Genomic DNA, 12,052 nt, shown 5'->3' on the forward strand with positions numbered 1-12,052 from the left:
GCCACGACGGAGGACGAGCAGGTGTGCAGGGTGGGTGGGGAGCAAACGCACAGGAGGGCAACAGCAGGGCCTGCAAGGGGGGAGCTCACCCAGGAGTGAGTGCAGGGACGGCGGCAGGCAGGGCTCAGAGGCGTGGCTGGAGACGCAGGGGGAGCCAGCGAGCAGGGGACAAGCCTAGACACTGGGCACAGCCGGGCTTAAACAGGGAAAGGAGCTACAGTGTGGCCGGCCGGAGGAAGATGTGGATGTTGGAGACACAGCAGAGGTGAGGGTGCGTGGAGCGCGTGGAAGAGCGGAGCCCTGGAAGCAGGGTGTCCCGCTGGGAATGGAGGAATGGGGCCGGGGCCGGGAGGGAAGCTGGACAAAGAGCATGCTGTGCCAGTCGGGGACAGGCGGAGGGCGAGTGGTGCTGTGCACCGAAAAGAGGAAGCACACGGAGGGGGCTACTGCAGGGCTGCGGTGGGGACGAGGCCTCTAGGACACTCCCCCAGCTCCAGCTGGTCCTTCCCGGGAGCCCTGTGGGAACAGCAGGGCGCGCTATGGCCTGGGCAGGGGCTTCAGTGGCCCGCTTTAGTGCCCCACTCTCACCTGCATCCAAACGTCGTCTGCAGCAGAGTTGTGATTCCCACGCAGAAGAAAATGGTCCCGATGAGCTGGCTGGTGGCCCACTGGTCGTAGCCCACACACATGGCGTCGGCCAGCAGAAAGGGCACGGCGATCGTGCCGCTGAAGCATGTCAGGTAGTGCTGCAAGCCAGAGAGACAGCAGGCAGGACAGTCAGCCCCTTCTCCTTCTCCCTGATTCCCTCCCAACTGCGCACCCCTCCTAGCTTCGACAAAGAGCCCACAAGGGGCTGGCAGTGTGGTACAGTGAGCTAAGCTGCTGCCTGCAACACTGGCATCCCATATCAGAGTGCTGGTTCGAGTCCCGCTGCTCCACTTCTGATCCAGCTCCCTGCAATGCGCCAGGAAAAGCAGCAAATGGCCCAGGAGCTTGGGCCTCTGCCACCCACGTGGGAGACCTGGATTGAGCTCCAGGCTCCTGCTGGCTTCAGTCTGGCCCAGTCCTGGCTGTTGTGGCCACCACTTGGGGAGTGAATCACAGGATGGAAGATGCCTCTCTCAATCACACTGTCTTTCAAATACATAAGTGTTTCAATTAATCAACAAAAATAAAAAGAGCCACATGAGACAGACTCTGGTTTTTCAGATGCACATTTCTATCACTGGCCAAAGCCTAATTTTTTTTCTTTTTTAAGCATTTCTCCTTTGTATTTTCTTGTCCTGTTACTCACTTGTGTCAGAAATTTCCAAAAGTTTGTGGACAAAGGAATTAAAAAGTTTATTTTAATACAAAATTTTTGAAATGCACACATGGTCCCTCCTTCATATGCATTCACAAGCTTGCTAAGACCCCTCCCCTACTAGCACCGACTCTACCCATGAGTTCAGGCCAGCACATGGGGAGCACCAAGTGCAAGCTCTGTGTAAACTGTGTTAAGAATATTTGCTCCAGGAGCTGGCACTGTGGTGTAGTTGGTAATGCTACTGCCTGTAGCACCAGCATCCCACATTGCTGCTGGTTCGAGTCCCAGCTGCTCCACTTCCAATCCAGCTCTCTGCTGTGGCCTGGGAAAGCAGTAGAAGATGACCAAAGTCCTTGGGCCCCTGCACCAGCATGGAAGACCCAGAAAAAGCTCCTGGCTCCGGATCGGTGCAGCTCACGCTGTTGGGGCTGTCTGGGGAGTGAACCAGTGGATGGAAGACCTCTCTCTCTCCACCCCACCCCATCCCCAGGTGCTCTTCAGCATCAGCTGCTAAGACGAGAGGGCTTCTCTCCTACAACCTGTGGACCTGAACTCTGGTGCAGTCATGCTCGCATTCCTGAAACAACCCTGATCACTCACATTTTGTCCTTCTGGGATTTGCTTTGCTAATATCTTACGTAAAATTCTGTAGCTACATTCCAAAAATAATTAGTCTCCTTTTTTTTTTAATCCGCTCGGATTTGGGGATTAAAGTTACACAAGCTACAGGGCGTTTCTCTTCCTTTTCTGTGGGCTGACTCTGTTCAAGCCAGGGCAAGGTGCAGGGTACGCGGGAGGCTGTGGGAACCCTGCAGGAAGAGCCCCTTCCCACTCCTCTGTGAGACACCTCGGGCATCATTGCCTTGGGAGCCTGGCTCTCATTTCTGTCCAGCAAAAGTGCCACTGTTCCTCCCCAGAGCGTCCTGCATTTGGCTAGGTCTGCCAAGCATGCTGCTTGCTGCCTGGGAACCCCGACCCTATGGGTGTTTCCAGGGGGACAGCTCCCTCCTTTAGGAGTTTCTCAGAGGCATGACACAGGCCAGGTCCCCCACTCTGAACTGACGAGGGGAGACTTTGTTCTAGAAACACCTAGAATGGAAACATGCCATACAGCATGATTCCTGGACCTGGCTCAGTGTTCTCTGCCCCACGTAAACAATGCTCCCAGACCATCCAGCTGCTCTGGATCCCGATCTCCCTTTCCTGGACACCCTCTGGGCCAGGCTACCATGTGCTCTCATGCCGGAAACTGGACCCATGCACTGGCTGTCAGCAGGTGAAGTCCCACCTGCGAGTGGACACCCCTGCCTGTGCCCTGAGGCTCCCGAGGGTGAACAGAACACGCCCAACCTGACATAGGGAGAGAGGGCACGAAGACCCCAGAGCGGGGCCCAGCCAGGCGAGGAGGTGCGTCTGAGTAAATCCAGCTCATCCCCTTTCTCCAAAATACCCTCCCAGAATCCTTCAGGCAGAAAAACACTGAAGACTCGGAGGGGCGGGGAGCCTGGCTCAGTGTGTGGCACCCAATCTTGTCCTCCCTCCCTCCCCCAGCCTCCAGTTGCCGCATGAGCGCCCTTAGCATTGTGAAGCTTCATTTTCCTTGGGAGGTGGGAAAGAAAGCCTGACACTCCCCATGTACGTCCTGGCCACCAAGGCACTTCCCAGGGCCGCCCAAGCGTCCGGGCAGAGCTGGCCTCATCTGCAGTCCGGCAGATGAGGTCATGGTTCGGAGACAAAATGTAACTTCTCCTGATTCTGCGTCCCCAGTCGCTCTTGTTTCCTACCTCCACCCTTCTCCATCCTGCCCTGTCACTTCTCCTGCCGGCTCCCTGAACATCTTCCTTCTTCTTTGCCCCAGGGAAGCTACTCCTCCTGCTCTGTTCTGCCTCCCACTGCTACAAAGATGCATATCAACAACTTCCATTCATCATTCTGCATGCATCAGAGAGCATCGTATAATCAAATCGGCGATCAATGAAAAACCCCAGTTGAAATGTTTGAAACATCAGATGGCAGACAATTTAAGCGTGTGCTGGTGGTGGTGCCACATCCTAAAGGAACCAACTTACCTGCAGACCCAGAAATATACACAGGTACCAAGGAGGAACATCTTCGATGGTGTAGATCATGTCAGACCTCTGGGGGTCCAGGCTGCCCGTGCTGTCCAGGGTCTCGGCGAGAGAGCTCTGTAAGTTAGAGGGAAGAAGGAGGCACTTGTAAAGGAAGGGGCGGACATGACTCTCTCGGCACAGGCCACGTGGCTGTAGAACACCTTCACCGCCTGGCGGCCACTTCCTGCAATGCTGAACCTAGGTTGGCTGTGTCTGCTGGAAGGTGCGAGCACACTCTTCAGTCTTGCAGAATTTGGGGGGCCAGGATCCCTTGACATCAACTCATCCCCGAGCACCCATGTCCCCAAGCCCGTGCTCCTCCTGCGTGGCCAGAGAGGGTCCCGGGTGGAGACCACAGAGCCCCATCCCTGCATGAGCAGTCCTTGAGTGAGACCCCACCAAGGAAAAAACATCGCAAAAGGTGAATAACTTCCAGGGCTGCTAATCGAGCTCCCGCTCCATTCCACCCTGGCAACGAGAAAGGGGTTTGACCCAAAACAAAAGCCCTGTGCCCTCCTGTCAAAAGGCCACTGCTCAGACAGCAACGCTGGGAGACAAGGGCCAAATTCAACAGTAGACAAACAAGACTCGAATTTTGTTTAAAAAAACAAGAGACTGGACCTGTATTTATACCTTAGATGACAAACCCTCCCTTCCCCGACTGGTACTAAAGATTTCATTAAATGTTAAGCATCACATTCTTTTTAAGCCCCAAATCGCAAAGACCAACACTTTGGGTTACAGTCCAGACACGCCTAGTCAGCTACAACATCACTTCTGCGCTTGTTCAGTGTCTGAGCCCAGGAGAAAATGCAGAGTAACCCCGAGTTTCCCTGTGTAGTCCCAAAACATCTCTCACTTCTAAAATGCTATTAATTAATTCATCCGTTTCTTAGAAACGAAGATGCCTATCACTATACATTTTTAATATTTTGTAACCTAGCAGTGTCTAACAGAAGATGAAAATCAAAAGATGTCTCTCTCTCTCTCTCTCTCTCACACACACACACACACACACACCCGACTCTTGACTGTATCCAGCCCAGTAAGCAGCCTCTGGTCTGGTGAATTTGGTCCACAGAAGAATGCTGCCTCTGTACGTTTGCCACTGTCTTCCAGCCGGAGACAGGGCTACATACCCTTTAACAAAAGAAGGAGCACACTCCAGCCTGGCTGTCCACGGCCTGAAGGTGAACTCGCCTGATGCAAACTGACATTTGATCTAATCCAAATGTAGCTGGACATGACCTTTTGGACGGATACTGGCAGATTTGCATGAAAGGATGGGTTAAAGTAGATTATAAATGTCTTGTGAAAAATCACTGATAGGTGCCAGTGCTGTGGCATAGCAGGTGAGGCCGCTGCCTGCAATGCCAGCATCCCATGTGACACCAGTTCGAGGCCCGGCTGCTCCATTTCCAATTCAGCTCTATGCTACGGCCTGGGAAAGCAGTGGAAGACGGCCCAAGCCCTTAGGCTCCTGCACCATGTGGAAGACCCAGAAGAAGCTCCTGTGTGCTGGCTTCGGATTAGCATAGCTCCAGCCATTGCAGCCATCTGAGGAGTACACCAGTGGATGGAAGCCCTCGCTCTCTCTCGCTCTCTCTCTCTCTCTCTGCCTCTATCTCTCTGTAACTCTTGTCTTTCAAATCAATACATAATTTTTCTTAAATGCCCTGGAAAAAATAAATCACTGGTAGAGGGGCCAGTGCTGTGGCATAGTAGGCTAAGCTTCCAATCATATGGGCACTGGTTCAAGTCCTGGCTGCTTCTCTTCCGATCCAGCTCTCTGCTAATGGCCTGGGAAGGCAGTGGAAGTGGCCCAAGTGCTTGGGCCCCTGCACCGACGTGGGGGACCCAGAAGAAGCTCCTGGCTCCTGGCTTCAGATTGGCTCAGCTCTGGCTGTTGCAGCCATCTAGGGAGTGAACCAGCAGATGGAAGACTTTCTCTCTGTCTCTCCCTCTCTAACTTTATCTCTCAAGTAAACAAAATCTTTAAAAAAAAAAAAAAATTACTGCTCAAGCTCTCGACACACCAGCCAGGGCAGATGACTCGGTCTAGCTCACTAGGGCCCTGTCTGGTTCCTCCAGCATGGCCACTGTGAAGAACTTGGCTCCAAAGCGTGAATGCTAAATTTAGCAAGACCCCCGCTGACTGGAGCATCTTCAAGTACCAGCCCCTCAGACCCCAGAAAATCTGCTGTCTTCTGTAGTCAAAAGAATCTCTCGAGTTCTCAAACCACTTCTCATTCGAGAGAGTTTTCTGAAGTCTGCGCCAATGCTTCCCTTAATCCATAAGCCACAAACAGACTTCTACGCTGCTCAGCCCCTGGCTTGCAGTTCTCGGAACTCTCATGCATTTCTGTTTCACAAGGGAAATTATTTTATATGCACAGGCAGCAGCAGACAAGAAAATAAGATTTAAAATCACTGGTGGACAAGGTAAGTGAGCACGTGTGAGTCGTCTGGCAGTACAGGAAGGGCCAGCCCGTGCCTGGTGCCTGGGTTTCGGGGCTCTAGGAACATTCGGACCATTCAGAGTGCCTGTGTTTCCCCTGAGGACTTGGGCAGGGCCTCGGGCCACCAGCGTTAGCTGTCTGTCTGACCGGGGCTTGGGCGAGCACCCATCAGGTGTCATTGCTGGGGAAGCAAAACGTTGCGTGCACAGCCCCACGGGGGAGCACGTCTGGAAGCTTCTGCCTGGTGCCTCTGGACACGGGGAAGGGTAGTGTCCATCTGTGTCCTTTCTCTGAAATAAACTGTGAGCGAGACAGCACTGCTGAATGCTGCTTCTTTCTAGCACATCACTGAAGCTTACTTGGGAACCCCCAACCTGAGGTGACCATGAACGGTGGGCTCAGTGACTAAGGTCACCTCACCATCCTCCCCATGGACAGTCTCCCAGGAGGACAGTCCTCCTGCTCACAAAGTAACAAAGAGAAACAACTGAAAACCACCAGCACACAAGCACAACAGATTAGCACAACCTGTTACAGAAACAGTGTAGGGGCCTGTGCTGTGGTGTAGCAGGTAAAGCTGCTGCCTGCACTGCCAGCATCCCGTATGGGCGCTGGTTTAAGTCCTGGCTGGTCCACTTCCGATCCAGCTTCCCGCTAATATGCCTGCAAAAAGAGCAGAGGATTGCTCAAGTGCTTAGAAAGATGGAAGATCTCTCTTGCTCGCTCACTTTGCCTCTCTCTGTGCCTTTCAAATAAATAAATAAATCCTTTTTTAAAAAAGTATAAGCCACATTTTTCTAGAAATTCCAAAACAGCCAGTTTTAACTATAAAACCAATTAAGAGTTTGAGTATGCCCTCTTCCACGTGTGAACAGGCTAAGATCAAGATGCTCACAAACACATGTATGTATATATACAGACACAAGCATGTATACAGACACACACGTACACACACATGCATATGCAGTGCATGTATACACACACGTGTACAAAGACGTGTATATAGACACACGTATGCATGCACACATTTATACAGAGGCACACATGTATACGCAAAGGCACATGCATGTATACAGACAGGTGCATGCATGCATACATTTACAGACACATCCATGTGTGTACGCAGACACGTGTGTATAGAGACGTATGTATGCATGCACATAAACATGCATGTATACAGACACACGTGTATACGTGCACATGCACAATTTTTTTAGTGAAGAGCGTGATTCCATAGTTCAGAAATGCAGCTAATGTAAATGGCCACAACTAACACGAAAATGACAGAGTCAGGACCACAGGGGTGAGAGGGACCAGACGTTGCTGTCAGGCCAACGCTCAGGAAATCATGGTGTGGAGTCGGGTTGCAAACTGGCTCTGTGAGGGACCATGTGGTGAATACCCTGGCTCCAGCGGCTTCTGTCACCACAGAGCGGAAGCAGCCTTAGACGTCCCACACCCAGACAAGCACAGCTATGCCCCCATCGCACCGCCCTGCCGAGCACAGACACCCGGCTGCAGAGTCTCAAACTGATTATCATGAGGTTGCACAGCCACTGCTTCTGCACTTCGTCTCCTTCTATTCTGTGCCCTCTCCTTTCCCCCTCAGTCAGATCCACCAAGATCCATCCCATCAGTCTTCAAGAAGCCAGCTTGTGAGTTCCACATGGTTCATTTCCTCAACTTCCTAACAACAAACACGATGTTAAACTACAGTAAGGCCAGGAGTGGGGCATTTAACTCAGTTTGAAGATGGCCACACCCCACTTCAGACCAGCGCAGACCCTGGGAGGCAGCAATGATGACTCACGTACTGGTCCCAGCCAGCCACATGGGAGACCGGGACAAGTTCCTGCCTCCCAGCTTCACCCAACTCAGTCCAGGCCGTTGCAGACATTTGGAGAGTGAACCCGGGAATGGGGAGTGCACTCTCTTGTATGTTCTCCGCCCCGTCCCCGTATCCCAAATTAAAAATAATAATAATAAAACTTATGAGAACAACGGGAAGAGGTCAAAGAAAAATGAGATTAATACACTTTAGAATGTGGACAAGCTGGGGGGCTGGCGCTATGGCATGATGAGTGAGGCTGCCGCCTGCAGTGCCGCATCCCATGTGCTTGCCAGTTTGAGTCCCGGCTGCTCCACTTCCCATCCAGCTCTCTGCTATGGCCTGGGAAGGCAGCGGAAGATGGCTCAAGTCCTTGGGTCCCTACACCCACGTGGGAGACACAGAGGAAGCTCCTGGCTCCTGCCTTCAGACTGGCCCAGCTCCAGCCATTGCGGCCATTTGGGGAGTGAACCATCGGATGGAAGACCTCTCTCTCTCGCTCTCCTTCTCTCTCTCTCTTCTTCTGCCTCTCTGTGGCTCTGCCTTTCAAATAAATAAATAAATAAGTGTGGACAAACTGCAACCAATCTGGGTGCCGGCAGAAGGAGCCAGCAGACCAACAGGACCCCACAGACTATGCCCAGATGAATTTAACTCCACAAACTGACTGGGCATCCTGTTGCCTACTCCTTAGGGCAAGAAACGGCATTGTTGGAAAAACAGAAACTGGAAAGACTTCAGTCTGAGAACACTGCACAGAAAACTGCAATGAATCTGTGCAAAGGGAGATCCTCCTCTGCTTCCCAAATGCCAGGCCCAGCTCAGAGATGCTGTGGCCCAGTGAGCTAAGGCACAGCTTGTGATGCTGGCATCCCATAAGGGAGCAGCAGTTCAAGTCTGGGATTTCCTGTTTTCCAATCCAGCTCCCTGCTGATGTACCTGGGAAAGCAGTGGAAAATGGTCCAAGTGCTTGGGCCCCCACCATCCAGGTGGGAGACCCGGGACAAAGCTCCCGGCTCCCTGTTTCTGCGGACAGCTGCTATTTCCATCTAACGAGAGCGCACAGAGGTAGGCCCTGTCCCTGCACAGGCGCGAGGCGCAGGTACCTTCTCGGCGATGCCGTTTTCCGTGGTGTAGATGGCCATGAGCTCGGTGTCCTCGGTGTCCTGCTCGCCGCTGGACGTGGCGCCTCCATTTATCACCACCTGGAGACAAACACTGCATTTACAGGCAGCTCCAGCGGACGCCACTGCTGCGTATAAACATTTCTGTAACTCCACACACAGCACAGCAGCAAAGTCTGGGGCCCTGGTAAACGAAACACCTGACCCGTATATGGGCACCATGGCCAGGCGCACGTTTCTGATGGAGGAGAAGTCTGCCTGGTGTCTCCTACAGGGGAGCTGCAGGAGGAGGCCTGGGTGCGGGAGACCAGGAATGGAACATTCCAGAGAAAGCTGCAGTGGGAGAACCCCGCAGCCACCAAGCGCAGGCCCACGTGTCTGTGTGGGACCAGCCCAGAGCCCTCCCCTGCCGGGGCTGAGGTCCTCTCCTAGCAAGCATCCCAGCACCAGTGGCCGTGCGCCTCTCGAAGCAGGAGCTATCCCAGCCGCACAAACACAAGCACTGTCGTCTGCCGCCTCACTAACTTTGCAGGGCTACTGTTTCTCGCGCAGTTAAGGAGACCAGCTCTCATCGGTGTGCACTGCTGGCGACTGGGGACAGCACAACGCCTGTGCCCACAGACTCCACTGTCTGGGCCTGGCTTGGGGATCCACCCGCCTATAAGCAAGAGCCTCAAGCTATTTTCTACTCTTAGCCAAATGGTTCCATTTCTCAGGATCTATCCCAAAGAAACAATACTTAAAGTAAATTTAAAAAAGCTTTAACCCGGCCGGCGCCGCGGCTCACTAGGCTAATCCTCCACCTTGCGGCACCGGCACACCAGGTTCTAGTCCCGGTCGGGGCGCCGGATTCTGTCCCGGTTGCCCCTCTTCCAGGCCAGCTCTCTGCTGTGGCCAGGGAGTGCAGTGGAGGATGGCCCGAGTACTTGGGCCCTGCACCCCATGGGAGACCAGGAGAAGCACCTGGCTCCTGCCATCGGATCAGCGCGGTGCGCCGGCTGCAGCGCACCGGCCACGGCAGCCATTGGAGGGTGAACCAACGTCAAAGGAAGACCTTTCTCTCTGTCTCTCTCTCTCACTGTCCACTCTGCCTGTCAAAAAAAGAGCTTTAACCCAAAAACAGTAATTTCACCACTTACGTGTAAAAACAAATCACTGTCCTTTTATACCCAGAACACTACAAGGAAAATGCTTTTGCATGGTGCTTATTATATCAAGGGGCAAAAGTATGTGTAGTAGTGTTGTTAATTATATAAACGGGAAACAGTACAATCACATTTTTAAAATACTGATGGGGGAAAGTATGTAAGATGTTTAAATTCTGGAGTTGTGAAATACATTAAGAAGTAAAAAAGAAGTGGTGATCTAAGAAGAAACACAGTGCAACAGACAGCAAAAGGCATCAATAGTTCATTAGAAACAAGATTTAAATAATCATAAAGAACACCTCAATCAATAACCATCCAAAGGAAACGGGCCGGAAGAGACATCCACAGAGGGAACATCCACACAGAGTACAACACATGAAAAGCTGCTCCACCTCATTTAAAATCATGGAAATGATTAAAATAAATTTTCATGTTTTAACATAAAGTTACAAGATGAGCCTGGCATTGGCCAGGGTACAGGGAAGACGTGCTCGCTCATGACACTGACCCGTTCTTGGATCCAGGGATTACACGCAGAGAACCAGTCCTAGAGAAACATGCAACTGAGCTGTGTGCACATCTGACCGTGACCCCCGCAGCACCGTGTGAGATGCAGAATACTTGGGGATAACCTAGCTATCCGCCAAGGAGACGGACACCATTAAATGACAGCACATCCATTTAGAGAATGATATTCAACTATTAAAAAATAAATCGGGCCGGCGCCATGGCTCACTTGGCTAATCCTCCACCTGTGGTGCTGGCACCCTGGGTTCCAGTCCCGGTTGGGGCGCTGGATTCTGTCCCGGTTGCTCCTCTTCCAGTCCAACTCTCTGCTGTGGCCCGAGAAGGCAGTGGAGGATGGCCCAAGTTCTTGGGCCCTGCACCCGCATGGGAGACCAGGAGGAAGCACCTGGCTCCTGGCTTCGGATCAGTGCAGTGCGCTGGCTACAGCGCACCAGCCATAGTGGCCATTTGGGGGGTGAACCAACGGAAAGGAAGACCTATCTCTCTCTCTCTCTCTCTCTCACTGTCTAACTCTGCCTGTCAAAATAAATAAATAAATAAATAAATAAAAATAAAGCTAGTGTACCAAGAAGCAAAGATCTAAAAGACAGACTGTAAAGCAGTAAGTCACAAACCTATATAAGCCTAAAATTATCATAACTGTTAAAAACCACTTTAATAACTTGCCTACCTGGCTTAACGCCTAGCAGAGCACGCGGGAAGATCACGAAGCAGCAGGAAGCATGAGGCCACCGGGACAAGGGCGGCACCTGCAGACCCCCTTCCTCTGACTCCCGGCCCTTCCTTGGCGTTGGTGTCTTTCATCATCAGTATGCACGCGAGTGTTATTTGTGTCTTGTCTTTTTTAAATGGAGAATAAAAAAGACATCCTCCCAAATATGAACATTGGTTGGTCTAAGCAGTAGGGCCATTTCTGCCTTATTTTCCCCCGTAAGTATTCTGGGGATATTCTATATATAACGTGTGCAGAAAGATCTGAGCAGTACCGCTGGGCTTGAGGAGGTCCACAGAGATTCCCAGGCAACTCATTCTTGCCGTCGAGGAAGTCAGGCCAATGAAAAATTAAAATCCTCATTCAAATACACACGAATTATAATCCAGCTGTGCCGCTGGTTTTAAAGTAGCCTAGGGAATCTCAATTCACAGCACATTTTTTTATAGGACAGAATCTGTTTATACTGCAAATAAAGATTTGCTTTTATAACTTGCTGAATCATGCGATAGCTTTTTACACCAGCCAGCTGTAGCTGTGGCACTGGTTTGCCTATAAAACCAGTAGCTGGCAGAACACATGCTCCCAGGTCCACAAGCACAGAGAACCCAGCTCCAGGCCACATCATCACAGTACTCCACCCACTGTGAAGCCGGGAGGCCCACCCATCAGGACGAACTCTTGAAACAACAACGTCTGGTGTCTAAACCATAGAGAAACCCCACCTGATTTAAAGACCTACACTGGCTTTGCCAGCCGTTCTTCACAGCACAGCACCTGTTCTCATTTTGGATTGCTACAGGGAACAGAATCTCCTCTGGGGTGAAGAACAAATC

General features: G+C 51.8%; 1 protein-coding gene across 7 annotated transcripts in view; it reads right to left on the reverse strand.

Moving 5' to 3' along the window:
- SLC23A2 (solute carrier family 23 member 2) overlaps positions 1 to 12,052 on the reverse strand; it is a 123,481-nt gene that overhangs the window by 46,402 nt on the left and 65,027 nt on the right. For 6 of the 7 annotated variants that reach the window (XM_089307248.1, XM_051845286.3, XM_089307247.1 and 3 more), the window contains 3 exons: positions 8,811 to 8,909; positions 3,376 to 3,492; positions 589 to 746 (listed from right to left, as the gene is read on the reverse strand). Coding sequence is in view for 5 of the 7 variants with exons in the window: in XM_051845286.3 (XP_051701246.1) it covers positions 589 to 746; positions 3,376 to 3,492; positions 8,811 to 8,909 (374 nt within the window). In the remaining 2 variants the exon portion in view is untranslated. The remainder of the gene's footprint in view (positions 1 to 588; positions 747 to 3,375; positions 3,493 to 8,810; positions 8,910 to 12,052) is intronic. The other variant, XM_051845288.3, reaches the window with a different exon arrangement.

The sequence above is a fragment of the Oryctolagus cuniculus genome, chromosome 11, assembly GCF_051225735.1.
Source record: "Oryctolagus cuniculus isolate XC-2025 breed Fujian yellow rabbit chromosome 11, ASM5122573v1, whole genome shotgun sequence".
NCBI lineage: Eukaryota > Metazoa > Chordata > Mammalia > Lagomorpha > Leporidae > Oryctolagus > Oryctolagus cuniculus.